Here is a 17,601-nt window from a genome sequence, read left to right as displayed (position 1 = left end):
CCATCGAGTCTGTGATGCCATCCAGCCATCTCATCCTCTGTCATCCCCTTTTCCTCCTGCCCCCAATCCCTCCCAGCATCAGAGTCTTTTCCAATGAGTCAACTCTTTGCATGAGGTGGCCGAAGTACTGGAGTTTCAGCTTTATGATAAGGTATATATCTACATATCCAAGGAATGATTTCAAAGAACCCAGACTCTTGCATCTTCCCATACAAAAGTACTAACTTCATTGACTGGAGATGTCTATTTTTCTTTAATTAACAGTGACGTTTTGATGTTCCTACCACCTCGTTCTTGCAAAAACTCCTAAATATCCTGGCTCCCCTCTTACCTCTTCAGAAAGCTCCTCGGAGCTATCTCCTGGGCTTAAGTCCTCAGAGTTTGCTGAATAAAATGTAATTCTCAGCTTTTAGGGTGAGCATTATTTTTAGTTGACAGATCACAGAAAACTATACTTGATCAAGACACAAAGCAGGGTGTTCCTGAGGGAACAGCCAGGCTTGTGAACTGGATAAAAGCCACGTAAGATCTGTTTTGGAGAAGGCAATGGCATCCCACTCCAGTACTCTTGCCTGGAAAATCCCATGGACGGAAAAGCCTGGTAGGCTACAGTCCATGGGGTCGCTAAGAGTGGGACACGACTGAGTGACCTCACTTTCACTTTTCATTTTCATGCATTGGAGAAGGAAATGGCAACCCACTCCAGTGTTCTTGCCTGGAGAATCCCAGGGATGGTGGAGCCTGGTGGGCTGCCATCTATGGGGTTGCACAGAGTCGAACAAGAATGAAGCGACTTAGCAGCAGCAGCAAGATCTGTTGACCCTGAGAAGAAAGACTGCCCAACTCCCTCTATAAATACCAGCGGAGCACTCCAGGTGAAGCACCTGCTGTGCTTCATATGCATGCCACGTGGAAGTACCTTCATGCCAGGATATTCACCTACTGACTATGCCCGCCACCTGAATCATGGTAAATGTTGTCATTAAGGGGGCCACTTTTGCCTAGGTACCTCAGATAATCTTGTTGTTCAGTTGACTATGCCAAAGCCTTTGACTGTGTGGATCACGATAAACTCTGGAAAATTCTGAAAGAGATGGGAATGCCAGACCACCTGACCTGCCTCTTGAGAAACCTATATGCAGGTCAGGAAGCAACAGTTAGGACTGGACATGGAGCAACAGACTGGTTCCAAATAGGAAAAGGAGTACGTCAAGGCTGTATATTGTCACCCTGCTTATTTAACTTCTATGCAGAGTACATCATGAGAAACACTGGGCTGGAGGAAGCACAAGCTGGGATCAAGATTGCCAGGAGAAATATCAATAACCTCAGATATGCAGATGACACCACCCTTATGGCAGAAAGTGAAGAACTGAAGAGACTCTTGATTAAAGTGAAAGAGGAGAGTGAAAAAGTTGGCTTAAAGCTCAACATTCAGAAAACGAAGATCATGGCATCTGGTCCCATCACTTCATGGCAAATAGATGGGGAAACAGTGGAAACAGTGGCTGACTTTATTTATCTGGGCTCCAAAATCACTGCAGATGGTGACTGCAGCCATGAAATTAAAAGATGCTTATTCCTTGGAAGGAAAATTATGACCAACCTAGACAGCATATTAAAAAGCAGAGACATTACTTTGCCGACCAAGGTCCGTCTAGTCAAGGCTATGGTTTTTCCAGTGGTCACGTATGGATGTGAGAGTTGGACTATAAAGAAAGCTGAGTGCCAAAGAATTGATGGTTTTGAACTGGGGTGTTGGAGAAGACTCTTGAAATTCCCTTGGGCTGCAAGGAGATCCAACCAGTCCATCCTAAAGGAGATCAGTCCTGGGTGTTCATTGGAAGGACTGATGATGTTGAAGCTAAAACTCCAGTACTTTGGCCACCTGATGCGAAGAGCTGACTCATTTGAAAAGACCCTGATGCTGGGAAAGATTGAGGGCAGGAGGAGAAGAGGATGACAGAGGATGAGATGGTTGGATGGCATCACTGACTCAATGGACATGGATTTGGGTGGACTCTGGGAGTTGATGAGGGACAGGGAGGCCTGGCATGCTGCGGTTCATGGGGTCGCAAAGAGTCAGACACAACTGAGTGACTGAACTGAACTGTTGTTTAGTTGCTGAGTCGTGTTCAACTCTTGTGCAAATCCATGGGCTATAGCCTGCCAGGCTCCTCTATCCATGGGATTTCCCAGGCAAGAATACTGGAGTGGGTTGCCATTTCCTTCCCCAGGGAGTCTTCCCCACCCAGGAATTGAACCCACATCTCCTGGTACCTCATATAAACTTAATGATGCAGAATCAAGCAAGAATCTTGCTTTCTTAGCTTCCCCTCATGGGTCTTGCAGATGCTTATAAAAACATTGGATTAATTAGCAGGAGAATGGGGAGAAGCGAAGGAAAGAGTCAAGGGACTGGTCTTAAAAGTATGAAAACTTTAACATTGTTATTAAGAAATAATGTGAATAAAGGAAATATTGATGGAGTGTAAGACAAAAGAAAAAAAGGGCCATGGAATTCATCTCAGCTAGGTGGAAAGCTTTAGATGGTTATTTAAAAATGGGTTGTATAAAACTGACATTGATGGGGTTAAAACAGAGGTCTTACCACTGTGCTCTCAAAGGTTGGCGAGGCCAGTGAGACACCCAAATAGGTCAGCTCTGTTTACCCCAGGTTGGAGACATTTTAAAAGCTGGAAAGCAAAGTTTATAATGAAAAACGTGACCTGCAACCACTTGATGCAAATCTCAGGCAGATTAGTTAAGATAAAGATTGACAAAAGGGCCAATGTCCATAGGCTCAACCCCCTTCACTGGGGACCCAAAGCCTAAAGCACAAGAGTGGTAACTATGTCAGAAGACGGAGAAGAGAACTTTGCGCGTCTTTGCTGTGGGAGGCCTGTGCACTGAGTACCAGCCATTTTGGTGAAACGCGGCCTCTTGGGCCACTTAGTGGAGTGAATGGAGAAACGTGAGTGCTGATAGAATTATGATGACCGGAATGTTTAAGTGGGTTTATGGAAAGACGTCGTGTCTCCTTTACCTTCCATATTGTTTAGCCTAGTGGTGGTCTTGCCAGTGTGAGTCTTAGAAAGTCAAGCAGACACTCCTTAGTGCAGTTACAAGCAAATTAGGGAGCTAGGACCATAGAGCCCTAAAGGTTGGAATGGCAGAGGGTTAGCAGCCAAGTGTTGAGGCTGCAGTGAGGCTGTGGACAGCTGGGATCACTCTTAGGGGAAGATATAAGGATGCAGGTAAGTGTAACTGTGGGCTTAGAGGTCAGCAGGTACTGGATAGAAGCTGTATATCAGGTCTTAAGAAATGAAATGTGTGTGTGTGTGCGTGTGTGTGTTGGAAGGCAGTTGGCAGGATGGATGTGAAACCAAACAGAACCCTGTGTGTGTGTGTGTGTGTGTGTGGGTGTGTGTGTGTCAGAGGGCAGTTGGCAGGATGGATGTGAAACCAAACAGAACCCTGTGTGTGTGTGTGGGTGTGTGTGTGGGTGTGTGTGTGTCGGAGGGCAGTTGACAGGATGGATGTGAAACCAAACAGGACCCTGTGGGGCTTCTGGGCACAGAGGCCTTTCTCTGTCCCCTGCTTCTAGCTTGTAGGTAATAGGCTTCAGCTTCCATGACCTTCCTTGAGTTTCAAAGGGTGGGTTCAAACAGTCACTAATCAGGGAAGGGAGGGGAGGAGGAGACAAGGGAGGAGCAGTCAAGAATCAATAGTGCAGCCTTGGGAGCATCTTGGTTCTGCCTCAGAGAATATGACAATACCTTTAAACTCTTCTATAGAACTAAACCCTAAGTGGAAGATACTTGATGAAGCATTCTTCATTCCAAGGAAAGTCACAGTTTGAGCATCCTGAGAACCACAGAAGCTCATCAGGAGACCACCTGAGACCAGATTAAAGGAGTGCTTACCCCATACATGCACTCACCCTTATCAGCAACCCCACCTTTAAAGCACTGCTATAAAACTGTTCACCAAATGCTCCCACCCCCCACCCTGGTGGGACACACAGTTTTTGAGGGCACAAGTCTGCTGTGTCCCTCTTTGCCTGCAGAAGCTATAAAGCTATTATTTACTATTTCACCCCAAAATCTGTCTCTGAGATTTGATTTGCACAGCGGCTAAGTTTTCAGCATCAGAGGGAAGCACACTGGAACTTGGGTCGGTGGGGCAGGCAAATCTGCTGGCCCCGCATAGTGGCAGGGGCACAGAGTGGCACCGGACAATTTTAATACCCTGGCAGACGGCACTGCCACTGGCAGCTGCAGTGCAGGAAATAGACCTTTGTCTCCCCACTGCCAAGTTCTTGACTGGGACCCCTATAATAAAAGACAGATCTGCAAGAGAAAAGCATGCAAATTTATTGGACACAACTTTTATGGGACACAGAAGTTTCCATAAGGCAATGAGGACCTAAAGAAACAATTAAACCTGCAAACTTTTATGCTAGGTTTGATGAACAGTGGAATGTTAGGGAAAGATGTGATGGGACAGAGGTTATGAGGTAAGGGGAGTAAACTGGCTGAAGCTTAGCAAGGCTTTTTCATGCAGGTTCCTCTCTGTGTCCTTTCATCTTTGGAAGATAAGGATGCTCTTTCCTCTGGGTATAGAGAGGGCATGTTTCACATGAGGGTTTTATGACCTATTTCAGGGGAAGGTCAGACAGTTTTTCCATTACATGCTGTTTCTCAAATTCCTTTAGCTTAACATATTCCTTACGCCAAGCTGCCATATTTTGGGGTAGCCCCAGGCACAGCATGGACATTGAATGAGTAAATGAAAAAATGCGCCTGCCTGGTGGCTTCCCTGGTGGCTCAGACAGTCAAGAATCTGCCTGCAATGTGGGAGATCTGGATTCAATTCCTGGGTTGGGGAGATCCCCTGGAGGAGAGCATGGCAACCCACTCCAGTATTCTTGCCTGGAGAATCCCCAATGGACAGAGGAGCCTGGTTGGCTACAGTCTGTGGGATCGCAAAGAGTCAGACATGACTGAGCAACTAAGCGCAACAGATGCTGAGAAGGGTATGGGAGAGGAAGGAGCAGGCCCTGTCCTGGGTGATGTAACCTCTTAACATTGCCAGTGGGCTTGACCCTGTCTTGACCCTGCCTCTGTGGGTCCCTCCCTAGGTCACTTCTCACCTCCTCGCTGGCTGCATGGCGCACGGCCAACTGCACACATTCCAGAAACACAGCGTGACTCGGTGTTACAATTGCATGTTACAGCCTGGGCCTCTCCTCCATTATCCAACCTACCTGTTCCTCTCTCCCACTGCTGCAGCTCCTGACATCCTGACTTGCCTGAAGCCTCCCCCTTGACCTGAGGCAGGGAGTGGACTAGAAAAGTGTACTAAGCCCTCTGGAACCTGGTTTTTATAGCCTCCATCATTCAGGTGTCTTCAGCGGGCAAGGGACACATTCAATGAGAAGTCAGTCGCCATGATACACACAGACCCAGGTGTCCATGAAAAGACATTTTCAATGCCATTGTCATTTTAACACAAGAGCAAAAGAGTGAACAGACAAGGAGATATATTTCAGTGAATGCATAGAGCTTTAAATGTGACTCTAAAATTCTTTGACAGTCTGGTCTCACCCCTTGAATCTGGGCCCTGGGACTCTTGGACCAATAGAATATGGCAGAGTTCACAGCACATTTGTGCCAGCTGCTGGGTCCAGGCCTTAAAAGAACAAGTGTCTTTGACTTCCTGTTGCTTGGAACCCAGCCACTGTGCTTTGAGGAAGCCAAGCAGCTCACAGGCCACAGGTAGGTGTTCTGGCCGACAGCCTCAGATGAGGTCTCAGTAGGCGGCCAGCATCAACCTAGGTGTGAGTGAGTGTGTCCTTCCCTGGTTTGGGCTCCCAGCCTGTGAGCTGTCCTAGCTGATAACTGTGGGAGCAGTTAAATATAAAGTTATTGAGCCTTGCCCAGACTGCATGAACTAAATAAACCTCTGTTGTTTTCAGTCACTAAATGTGGCAATAGCTTATTTTATTCATTCATTCGTTTCCATGCTGCATAACTTGCGGATCTTAGTTCCCTTACTAGGGATGGAACCTGGACCCTAGCAGTGAAAGCGCCATGTCCTAACCACTGGACTACCAGGGATTTCCCTGGGGATGGTTTATTACAAATGCAATATATTACTAATTCAGAATGTAATCAACAAGTACCAAAGAGATGAAAGAGTGAGAAGGTATAAACCGCTAGAATGTTTCTTCTCCCCTCCCCCCTCCTTTATAAATGGGAAGGGAGAAAGAATAATGAAGCCTTTTGAAGAGGGGATAGCACAAGAAGGAAACATGACGAAGTGCTAAATGATACCTTTCAAAATAGACACAATTAAAAAGGGTTAGGAGAAGTCATTGAACTTATTTAAGAAGAAACACCTGCTATCCCACGCCCCTGTGTTCAGAGATGTTACACATTTTTTCTATTTCAAGAAAATTTAAATAATTATAAGCGAGGCACAAAGAAAAGTATCAGAAATTAGAGTAACAATGGTAGAATAAAGCTAAATGATAAATTCTCTCTCTGGAATTTTTTTCCCGCACTACTAGCCAATTTTCTGGTTCTCTGCATGCCAACTTAATGAGAAAAAAACAAAACAAAACAGTTTTTTATATTCATACAAACATTTCTAGTACTGGATGTATGGATTTTCCCATGTCTGGTGTTTTCGCTGTAAGCATATTTGTCACATGCTGCCTAGTGTAGCCAAAACTAAATTAAATAAATGAAATTTTAAAAATTCATTTGATTCAGGGCTTAAATGTAACACACCCATGGTCTCTCTTTTCCCCCTCAACATCTCTTAATTAGCAAGTGGATAACCAAAGCCTTAAAATTAATTATAAGAAAAAGTTACGGCAGAGATAAAGTTTTCAATGAACTATAACGACCTGAATAAGAGGGAATGACACTTCTGACCACTTCAGCACCATTTCTAAAAGTATCAACTCATCTGTTTATTCTGAAAGCATTTACTTCCACCTGTTGGCTGTTGGATGCTGGGACTACAAAGATGAATGAGACACAGAGCCTGGCCTTACACAAGGTACAGTTTGGTATACAGAATTAGGTTCAAAAACAATCTAATACACCTATCATGTCAGAGGAGAGAGAAGAAAAAGAGCTGGCTTGCTCAGAAGAGCTGCAAAATGCTCTCACGAAGGTGATTTTGGAAGGATCTGAAGGATGACTTTTCCAATGAGTCAACTTTTCGCATGAGGTGGCCAAAGTATTGGATGGCTGGATGGCATCACCGACTTGATGCACATGAGTTTGGGTGAACTCTGGGAGCTGGTGATGGACAGGGAGGGCTGGTGTGCACAAAGAGTCTGACAGGACTGAGCGATTGAACTGAACTGAAGGATAACTTGCTCACAGGAGGATGGACTGCAGGGAGTGGGAGGAGCCCAGCAAAGGCACAAATGTGGGAGGCTTGTCCTTTCATATTGCTGGTGTGAAGGGCATGTTCTCATTCAAAGCATCGAACAAGTATTTGAATGCTAGGCTTGAGCGCTAGAAGTCATTAATCAAGGACTAGGGCACACTTAGGGAGGATGCACCAGGTTAAGTTTGAAGGAACTGGCAGAGGTGAAAAAGAGGGGAAGAAGCATAGGAAAGAGTTCTAGGAGGAAAACGTGGCAGGAGATGATGTCCTTCCACGGGAGACCTACCATGGGTCAGGCCCTGCTTTAAAGGGCTTTGTGCATACTATGACATTTAAATACACATTATAGGGCTTCCCTGGTGGTCCAGTAGTTGAGAATTCGTCTGGCAGTGCAGAGGACACTGGTTCCATCCCTGGTCTGGGAAGATCCCACATGTTGCAGAGCAAGTAAGTCCATGTGCCACAACTACTGAGCCTGTACTCTAGAGCTGGGGTGTTGCAACAACTGAGCCCACCTGCCCTAGGGCCCATGCACAGCAGCAGCAGAAGCCACCACGAAGAGAAGCCTGCACACAGCAATTAGTAGCACCGGCTCACCACAAACTGGAGAAAAGCTCATGCAGCAAGGAAGACCCAACACAGCCAAAATAAATGAATCTTAAAAAAAAAAAAAAAGGCGTTGTTGTCTCCTGGGGAAGAAAAGAATAAAACTCATCAGGTAAATAACATCCCCATGGTCTTCTACTTGGTAAGTGGATAACCTGGCCTGGTTATCTAGTTAGAATGCCCTTTCTTGTAACCCGTATGTTACACTGTCTTCCTAGCTGTTCAGAGAACTTTCGGTTTTACTTGATGACTGAAAGAAATCCCAGGTCTGGTAGACATGTCTCAGGCAGAGTTGATACTGGGAAAAGAACCCTGGGAATAATAATGCAAATGGATAAGTTTGTGAAACACAGTAATAATTCTATTTCTAGACGTACTTTATTACCAGATTATTTATGGTGCCATTTACTAAATGGAGTGTTGGATTTCACGGGGCTTAACTGGGTTGAAGTTATCCAGACATCAGTAACCCACATCAAAACCAGGACGAATCAAGAACTAATTCGCGTTTTCTGGCATTCTTGCCTCAACAATCTAAAATCTAGGGCACTGTTCTAGGATGATCTTCCTTCTTTTTGGTTCGAAAGACTTCTCTTTTCGTGATTTTTCTGGCCGAGGAGGCTGTCTGGGCACGCTGCGGCTCTTGGAGAGCAGGTGATTACTGATCACTAGTGTTTTCTGGGCGAGACAGTTGCGCTAACCCCCTCCCCTTCCCCCGCCCCCTCCTCCTCCCAGTCTGGAAAGGTGCAGGATCCGCTAAACCGCGCATCGCACAGCGGCGGCCGGAGCAGACGCGGGATGGTAGCGCGTCCCCAGCAGAGCAAAGGGGGGCAGCGAGAAAGCCTGGGGAAGGTACGGGAGGGGAGTCGGGGTGCAGACACCGCCGAGAAAGAGCAGAGGGTCCATTGGGCGGGGGAGGCAGTGGCCGAGTTGCAGGTGTGGACGAGGCTGCCCTAGGCCCACCCTTTGCAGCCGAGGGGGTGGGGAGCTGAGCCGCGGGGGCCCGGAGACTGCGGACGGGGCGCGATCGCCGGGCGCTCGCTCGCCCCCCTTTCCCAAGGACCCGGGGGAGGGGGCCCTCGCCCGCGGGCCCGGCCTGCCGGCGCCAGCACCGCAGCGCCCGCGGCGGCCGCCACTGCGGCGCATTGCCGGCCGCCAGGGGGCGGGAGCGGAGCCGGGAACAATGGCCGCGCTCGGCCGCGGGCCGGCGAGAGGAGGAAGGGAGGGAGGGTCGGTGCCGGGCGCGCGGCGCAGGTCCGCGGGGTTCGGGGGCGCGCGCGCGCGCGCGTGCCGGGCGGGCTGGGGCGCGGGAGCGGCTGCGTCGGCGGGAGCGCGCGGCGCGGGCCCGGGAGGGCGCGGCGGGAGCGCCCGAAAGGCGGGCGGAGGCGGGGGGCGGGGAACCCGAGGGGTGGAAGCCGGCGGCGGCGGCGGCGGCGGCGGCGGCGGCGGCCGAGCGGGGTCAGTTCTCTGTAGTGTTTGCCAATGTTGGAGTCGTTTGCAAAGTGTCCCCGGCGAGAAGGTAAATACCCTCATTCGGGGCGTCCGGGAGGCCCCGACTTCCGCCCCGCCGGCGGAGGAGACAGAGGGCGCTGGGGAGCTCTGCGGGTCCGCGGCGCGCGGCGAACCCCGAGAAGAGCGGCCCCTTGGCGGCCTCCCCTCCCCCGCGCCTTCCCTCCCTCCTCGGGCCCTCTCGGGGCTGGAGGGGGAGGGGAGGAGGATGGCGGGGGGCAGGGAGCCGGGGAGGAGGTGAATGAATTGGGGGGGGCGAGTGTGGAGGGGGTGGGACGACACAGGTGTCCAGAGGGGAGGAGCCGGGAGGGAGGCGAGGAGGCCGGCAAGAATGGATTGAGGGGGGCCAGTGGGTGAGGGGGAGCAGGGGCCCGGGAGGTGGGGGTCCTTGCGGGGCCCGGGGGGTGGGAACGGCCGGAAGAGGGGACTGCGGGAGGGGAGACTGTGCGGGAGAGGGAGGGGGAGGGTCCCTGCGGAGGGGAAGGGAGGGGAGACGAGGGGGGGCCCATCCTTGGAGGGGCTGCCAGGAAGGGGCCCGGGGGGCGCGGGAGGATCGGCGGGGCGGGGGCGCGCCGGGGGCCGGCGGTGGTGGCTATTTCTGTATAATGGGCAAGTGATGAAGACGTAAGGCTCCGAAATGGGGAAGGTAGGTGGGGCCGAGGGGGGCAGAATGTATCCTATGACACGCAAGTTGTACCGTGGCTCATAAGAACTACTACGGTGAGGGCTCGGCTCAGAGGGGTGGTTGGCAGCTAGTGACCTTGCCGAGGTTAAGGGAGTTGGGCGGAGAGACAAAGATCGGTTACAGAATCCACCCGGAGAGGACGGAGCCTCCCGTCCTCGGGGGAGAGCCGGGCACTGTGTGGATTGGGTCCAGGGGGGTGTTCCGCAGAGGCGATCGGGGAAACGCTTCAGCTGGGATCCTTCTGGAGAGGGGGCGGGGATAATGGCCTTGGGATCTGGAAGTCCCTGGAAATATGTGCAGAATTTTGCACTTGCGGAGAATTTTCTTTGGAAAGGATCTTTACTTGGCGTGACGCGTTTCCCGCCCCCCTCCCTTCCCCAAAAGGTTTAAATCTCCTTGGGTAAAGAAAGACCGTTCAATTAGCAGAACATAGTAAAGGATTTCAAGTTGGGTGATTCCTGCAGAAAAGATGAGATGATCTTTTAAGGGTGGTTTAACTGTTAGCTGAAAACCTTCAATTTTAGTGTTTGACTTCACGATTTTGGGGAACTTTGAGCATTAATCACTTTTTCTGATGCATCCTTATGTTTTAAGAAAGCATGATGAATATTTGAAATCAAAACTGTGATGGACACGCGGGATAATAGCAACCTTGTAGGAGAAAAGATTGCAACATTGGTCCTGGAGGCTATTTCTTCTCTGTCCTTGCTTTCTCAAGATGATTCACACATACCATGGTGTACTGAGCTGCAGTAGGGGGAAAAAAAATCTTGTTTAATAAAACCATCAAAATCCAGAGACTCTGCATCTCGATTGTTTTGTAATTTGGCAGGTTTTTCATTTTTCAGTTTGTATTTTATTGCAAACCAGAGATAACACATACCACTTGAATTGTAAATTTGCTGTATTTTTCAGCAGGTCTATATTAAATTTGTGAAACTTAAACTATGTGATACCTAGGGTTTTGTCCTGCTATGTTTTCAACTCAAGGCACCGGTTGCCACATTCCGTTCCATGGCAGTGTAGTTTGAAATTTATTCCTAAGTGATCATTAGTTGGTAGGACGTGGTTCAGATTTATTCACCCATCACTAAACTTTTCTTTAAAAATCTGTGTTTTGTATTTGTGAAAATGTTGCTGTATAATCCAGGTTTGCACTGTTAACTTCAGATAGACTGCCATGTAATTTTTAAGTTACATTTTTTTATTTGGAAATAATTTCAAGTTTACAGAAAAGTACCAATAATAATAATGCAAAGACTATTCTTGTAACCTTAACTAAGAGTCACCTGTTACCATTTTACAATTTATCATTTACTTTCTTTCTGTCACACACATAATGTTTTTTTTTTTCCCTAGACCATTTGAGGATAAGTTACATACATCATAGTTCTTTACTCTGACATAATTCAGCCTGGAAGACCATGTAAATTTCACATTTTAGCTTACTTGCCATGCCTGGAATGAAATTCTAGGAAGGAGAGGCTTGGTCTGGTTTTCAACAAAGAATAAGACTATTGAAAATATCTAAGCTGATTATCAGTTATTAGTATACAAACAGTATAGCAAGTGAGGTTGAGTGGTTTTTCTGTAACAGAATCAGGTTCTGAAAGTTATAATTGGCCAATGTGTTGGTTTTTTTTTTCTCTGTAGTTAACCTCCTCTTTACATCTATTTCTCTGTCTTCTTTTCTTTTGTATACTTTGAGCACTGGATATTGGATTATTTATGTGTACAGATCATAATAAAAGTCTAGATATTGCAAAATTAAATTTTGTTATTAGACTGAATAGTGGAGAAATACACACTATAATCAAATCATATCTAGATATATTCATGCCCTTTCTAGATATTCAAAATATTAGGTGTATGTATAGAATTCATAATTTTTGTCATCGATTTTGAGTAATTCCCTGAAGTTCTATATAGGGTCCTTGCCATTATTGTTTTAGAGATCAGGCCCTTTGTTACAGGAATATTTTTAAGGAGCTGAGTCTTTATTTATAATTTAACATATAATGGAGGGAAGGGGACTTTGAGCCAGACAAAACTGAGTTTTAATCCTAGTGATGTGACCACGGAAAAGTGACCCAACTTCTAGAAAAACGGGGATATCACCTACATCCCAAGGTGATGAGGATTAAAGGAGGTAATATAAATATGGCAAAATATGGCATCTGATATTTAAAATTGGTATCTGATAACTATTTTCTTTTTTATTTGGTTGGTAGTATGTATGTAGATGTTTCCTACTGGAATGGTTCATGGAGTGAGACTTCTCTAGAATATATCATAGATTCTTTTGTTTGTTATTTAGTCGCTAAGTCTTGTCTGACTCTTGCAACCCCATGGACTGTAGCCTGCTAGGCTCTTCTGTCCATGGGATTCTCCAGGCAAAAATACTAACATGGGTTGCCATGCCCTTCTCCAGGGGATCTTTCCAACCCAGGAATTGAACCCAGGTCTCCTGCATTGGCAGGCGGATTCTTTATCACTGAGCCACCTGGGAAGCCTTCATAGTCTCTTGGGCACTGTTAAAATATATCCCAAATTGTTCTGATTTTCTTACAGAAAAATAGTTATTTGTGGTACTTTTGAAAAGAAATGAAAAGCTTTTTAAAAACACTTTTTAAGAAGCCCACGAAAACTTTAAGAAGCTTTGAGTTGGTATTCAGTTTTGTGGTGGTTTGGAATCTAAGAATGGGAATAGTAAATGTTTTGCTTTTCATATTGTCAGATAAGACATTGAAGTGAGGGTTGCCTATCAGTTGTGGGATAGGTGTCAATATAAGATGTTGTATAGATATAATAATTTAATAATGCCATTTTATAAAGCAGGATTTAATTGTTGAGGATTTTATAGATTTAATTTTGCATAGCTTTCAATTAATCAGATGAGCAGAATGTGATTCATAATACACACAGCGAGTGATAACAGCAGTACATTTCAGATTCATGTTGGACCTTTAATTCTTCATGAGTGGCAGGTCGTCTCCAGTTAGTGGTGCCTTATTTCCATAAACCATCCTGCCTGTTTTCATTTAGTAGCTTGGAATCTGAAACTACATGTCCTAATGTGCCTGACAGGGTATCACTGTAGGGCATTTTTGGGACACGTGAATAGGTTTCTCTAAAAGTACATAGTTGTAATTGGAATGAATGGTAGCTGGAAACTTTTTGACAGATGAAGGGAAGGTGGATTTTATGAAGTGCATTTTATTGCTATGACTTGATATTTTTATCAGGTTCTTTTAAATATAGGACAGTAGATGTGGCATGTTTTTAAAGAAGAAATGAAGTTTAAAGAGATGTGCTATGGTGGGCATTCCAGATTGTCCATGGAATAGTTGAAATCTTTATATTGGTATAAATCTAATATAACTTGTTTGTGAAAAATAAGTTCAGAGTTTTTATCCTGTGACTTCCCAGAGTGCTGTTACAGACAGATTAGTTTCATGTTTTAATTTATACAGATCTTTATAATTGTGAAGGAAAGGCTTTTAAAATTGTATGGTCAGTTTTGAGTGAATAGGTGCTTTTGTTTTTGCTTCTTCATAAAACTGCCTTTTGTATATGGGAAGGTTAGAACTTCCCCTGTATTTTATTGTACCTTTTTCTCAGGATCAGCTACCAGTATTGCCAAACTCTAATATTGAAGAAACACATACAGGTCTATAGATAAGCATTTTTAACTTTTAAAGGCATACATGAAAAAGCAAAATGAGATTTTTTTTAACTTTGGTAAATTCTTATTAAATAATGTTAAATTCTGGGAAGTAAGGGATATTAGATCACTGAGAATGCTTTTAGTAGTTAATTCATATTTTAATGTCCAAATGAACTTTTTTTGATTAAGAAAAGAAAATTGGTTTGGTTTGTAGTTTTACATATTGGTGGTGTATTTTAACACCGTGTCACTAATGCTGTACTTTTTAATGATTTTCTCTTGAATAAAATGTAAATGTTTAAGTTTCATAATTTACCACTTTCATATTCTAGCATTATTTATTTATTAATGTTGAACAGGGAATTGATTTTGGGGGGTTTGCCTAAATATATTAGTTAACACTTAAAGCATCATAGAATTATAGAACTTTAGAGTTGACCAGGACTGTCTTACTTATTGCCGCATAACAAATTACACCAGAAATTAAGAATTTAAAACAGCAAATATTCATCATCCCAGTTTCTGTGGGTTAGAAATCTGGGTGCAGCTTATCTGGGTGCCTGTGGCTCAAGGTCTCCTAGGAGGTTGCAGGTAAGCTGTTTCTGGGGCTGTGATCTCATCTGAAAGCTTGACTAGGGGAAGATCTGCTTCTGAGTCATTCATGAGACTCTTGGCAGGATTGAGTTCCTTGCGGCGTCTTGGACCAAAAGCCTCAGTTTCTTTTGGGCTTTTGGCCCAAGGTGTCCCTCAGTTCTTTGCCACGTAGGTCTGTTTACAGGACAGCTTACCACGTGGCAGCCGGCTTCCCACAGAGCAAACAGGTGAAAGAGCGAGAGCAGGTGTCATGCAGGAGGGTAATGATGGCCTTTTTATAACTCAGTCTTGGAAATGGTAGCTTGTTATTGCTGCTTTCCTCTATTCATTAGAGGCTGCCTACCAGAGGACTTGCACTTTTGAAAAATTAAAAAAGAAAAAATAGAAGCAAGAGAAAGAACTCTTAAGATACACAGAGTAATTTACTAAGGCTCAAAAGACGGTCTCCTGAAGAGCTTGGACTAAAGTGCAGATTCACTGGTACTTAGGCCTTGTGCTATTTCTACAACATGCAGTTCTCTTGAAAAATATAAAAACTGACATAGATGCTGAGGTCACTATTAGATAATTGAAAACTTTCAAAGTCATTTTGAATTGACTCTAGTTTGTCATCTTGAAAACAATGGTAGTCAAAAATGTATAAACATATAAACACATGCATATTCATATGGTGTCTGTATATACATATCTCAAGAACCTTTGCTTCAGAGGGAAAGTTCAGTATTAAAAGTTTTTAGTATGAAAGTTTCTACACAAGTGATTGAATTTCATTTTTGCTGTATATAAAAGTTGTGATAATTTTTTTAGGGGGACTGTAGATAATTTTTTGTCTGACTTCTCCCATTATAAGATCCATTTATTTATAAGTTTGGGTTTTCCTGCCCTTCTTTGCTACCTTTCTTTTGGGTCACGGGAGTTGTGGGATCTTGTTTGATCCCTGGTAGTGAAACTATCAAACTGTGCCCCCTGTAAGAGTTAAGACTCTTACAGGGTCTTAACCCCTGGACTGCCAGGGAAGTCCCTGATAAACTATTTTTAAGTTAAGTGTAGAAGAGATTTGCCACATGAAAATAATACAGCCATCGCAAGGAGGTCAGACCCATAAGGAAACAAATCCAAATGTAAGAATGGGATGTGTCACAGTGGTGATTTTCTTTTCAAAAATGTTATATAAAATTTTAATATGCATGCAGTTTTTTGGTAATGATATTAAAGCCAGAAACAGGAAAAAACAAAACTAGGTAGCCTTACCCATGTGCTCTTTTCCATTCCACCTAAGAGAGTATGTATGTTACATCTTCAGGCTTAATTTATCTTATAGAGGATGGGAACAAAGCTGTTTAAAACCTTACTGGAGCAAGGGAAGTATATATTCAATACTAATCTGAAACTTTTAGATTGTTTTTACAGCTTCACTTTTGCTGAAATTGTTGTAGAACTCTAGAACCAGAAGAGACTTTGTTCAGCCTAGATCTGCTCCATCCAGTATGGTAGCTACTCGCCACCTGTGGTTAAGTTTAAATAACATTAAAGGACGTTTAAAATTTGCTTTCTCATTTGTTTTAGCCACATTTCGAATGTTCAGTAGCCACATGTGGCTACCAGTTTGGACAGTGAAGATCTAGAATATGTTTATCATCGTAGAAAGTTCTACGCTGATCTAGATCTGCTCCATTGTATATTTGGTTTTTGGTCACGAACATGTGTTTAAAGTGCTAATCATTGTGATCACCAACTAAGTTGAACTTTTATTTCTTCATTTTCGTTTTCTAGTTTTTGGAGCCGTGAGGGATACAGCACTTTGGTCAATATTGTTTTAACATGCTTCAGATAAATCAGGTGAGTTTGTGTTAAGGCATGTCACTCTTATATGGTGCTTGGGCCATAAATCGCAGAGCATTTTAACTCAGCTTTCCTATAACCACAACCTGACCACCAGTTTATAGAGCAATTACATACTACATCTTTGTCATAGGAAGGCTGCAGGGCAGGTTGTATAAGAATTATAGCAATAGTCCTGAACGCTGGTAGATTTTGAGTGCTAACAGCAGAAGGTTCGTCTGTTCTTTCTGATGTCACATCCCTCCAGGACTTGGTGTATTCAGGAGTCATGATCTAGCTTCAGTAGGTGGCAGTTGTGCAGACTGGAAGCACTTCTAGTGACAAATCTTGTGAAGTAGTTATATCAGTGCTTTAAAAAAAGATTCCTTTTTCTGTGGGTGCTGGAGAAGGCTAAAAGGAAGTGCTCTGCTAAATAAACTATAGCATATAATGGCTTATACTCACTGTAAGAAATAGTTTTCTTAGGTCTTGGCATTTCTCCAAGAACTTTATACATTTAATCTTACCCTTTCTGAACAAAAAAGGGTATTGTATCATAACTGTAATTTTAGAAAATTACTTTATTTCACATTTGCAAATCAAGAGAGGAGTAATTAATTTCACTGCAAGAAGAAATTACATTTTTTTGTGATTAGCAGGAGTAATACATGACCTCCCTGCTAATCCCTGCTCCATGAAGTTCACCTTGCCTAAGAAATCTCCAGTTCCTCTGCCTCATGTACCGTTTCTGAGTCAATGACTTCTAAGTTTATACCTCGTCGAGACCTCTTTTCTGAGCTTCAGACTGAGGGAGCAGTTACCAACTTGATCTCCTAGCTTGGATATCTTTATGCTCTGCATCTCAGACTTAATGTGTACCTAGGAAACAGTCTAAATGCTTCAGTGAAACTAGGCTTTTCCAGGTCCTAGATTAAGCATGGTTGTTCCTGCTTTACCTCTCCGTGGACCTCTTCTCATTCCCCCCCCCCCCCACCCACTTCTTGCCCTGTGCTTGGTTCAGTCGACTCACAGGCCTGGGATGTGCTCTCATAACACCCTGCCCTTTTATTTAATGACGCTCTGACATTTGAAATTCTGTTCAAATAGGTAATGTTAATTAACATCTGTCTTCCTTGTTCCTTTGTTTACTGCTGAATCCCCAGGTCCTAGAATAGTTCCTGTTGTCTGTGATATTTATGTATTTGCTGGATGAGTGGGTGAATGGTGCTAGGGCTGTCACTGAAGCAGGGAGGTCTCCATTCTTGTCAACAGTAACCTCAGTTGTGTTGTAAGTTTTGGTGTTGTATGG

The 17,601-nt window shown here is 44.5% G+C and overlaps 2 protein-coding genes across 50 annotated transcripts in view; one reads left to right on the top strand and one right to left on the bottom strand.

The window, feature by feature from the left end:
• The first annotated feature begins 8,733 nt into the window (after window positions 1–8,733).
• The window catches only part of STAU2 (staufen double-stranded RNA binding protein 2), a 310,852-nt gene continuing 301,984 nt past the window's right edge, over window positions 8,734–17,601 (top strand). For 7 of the 49 annotated variants that reach the window (XR_011259016.1, XM_069600297.1, XM_069600277.1 and 4 more), the window contains exons 1-2: window positions 8,750–8,868; window positions 16,245–16,310. Coding sequence is in view for 10 of the 49 variants with exons in the window: in XM_069600307.1 (XP_069456408.1) it covers window positions 16,293–16,310 (18 nt within the window). In the remaining 39 variants the exon portion in view is untranslated. Of the gene's footprint in view, window positions 8,869–9,342; window positions 9,536–9,570; window positions 9,763–9,815; window positions 9,879–10,080; window positions 10,172–16,244; window positions 16,311–17,601 lie in introns of those variants that run through there. The other 42 variants (XR_011259014.1, XR_011259015.1, XM_069600293.1 and 39 more) reach the window with 26 other exon arrangements.
• LOC138445860 (basic proline-rich protein-like) lies at window positions 8,773–11,018 on the bottom strand. Its single transcript, XM_069600343.1, has 2 exons — window positions 10,944–11,018; window positions 8,773–10,494 (listed from the first exon to the last, which is right to left on the bottom strand). Exons 1-2 carry the CDS (start codon window positions 11,016–11,018, stop codon window positions 8,773–8,775), a joined length of 1,797 nt encoding a protein of 598 aa, XP_069456444.1.

Source organism: Ovis canadensis, chromosome 9 (assembly GCF_042477335.2).
Source record: "Ovis canadensis isolate MfBH-ARS-UI-01 breed Bighorn chromosome 9, ARS-UI_OviCan_v2, whole genome shotgun sequence".
Lineage (NCBI taxonomy): Eukaryota > Metazoa > Chordata > Mammalia > Artiodactyla > Bovidae > Ovis > Ovis canadensis.
The sequence above is the reverse complement of the archived record's forward strand: the minus strand, read 5'-3'. Positions and strand labels throughout refer to the sequence as shown.

Bases quoted from the DNA above. Each gene is read 5' to 3' on its own strand.
- LOC138445860 (XM_069600343.1), bottom strand. From the start codon at position 11,018: ATGCAGAGTCTCTGGATTTTGATGGTTTTATTAAACAAGATTTTTTTT. The intron at 10,495-10,943 runs GTATGTGTGAAT...ACATATTTCCAG, and splicing joins CTGCAGCTCAGTACACCATG to GGACTTCCAGATCCCAAGGC.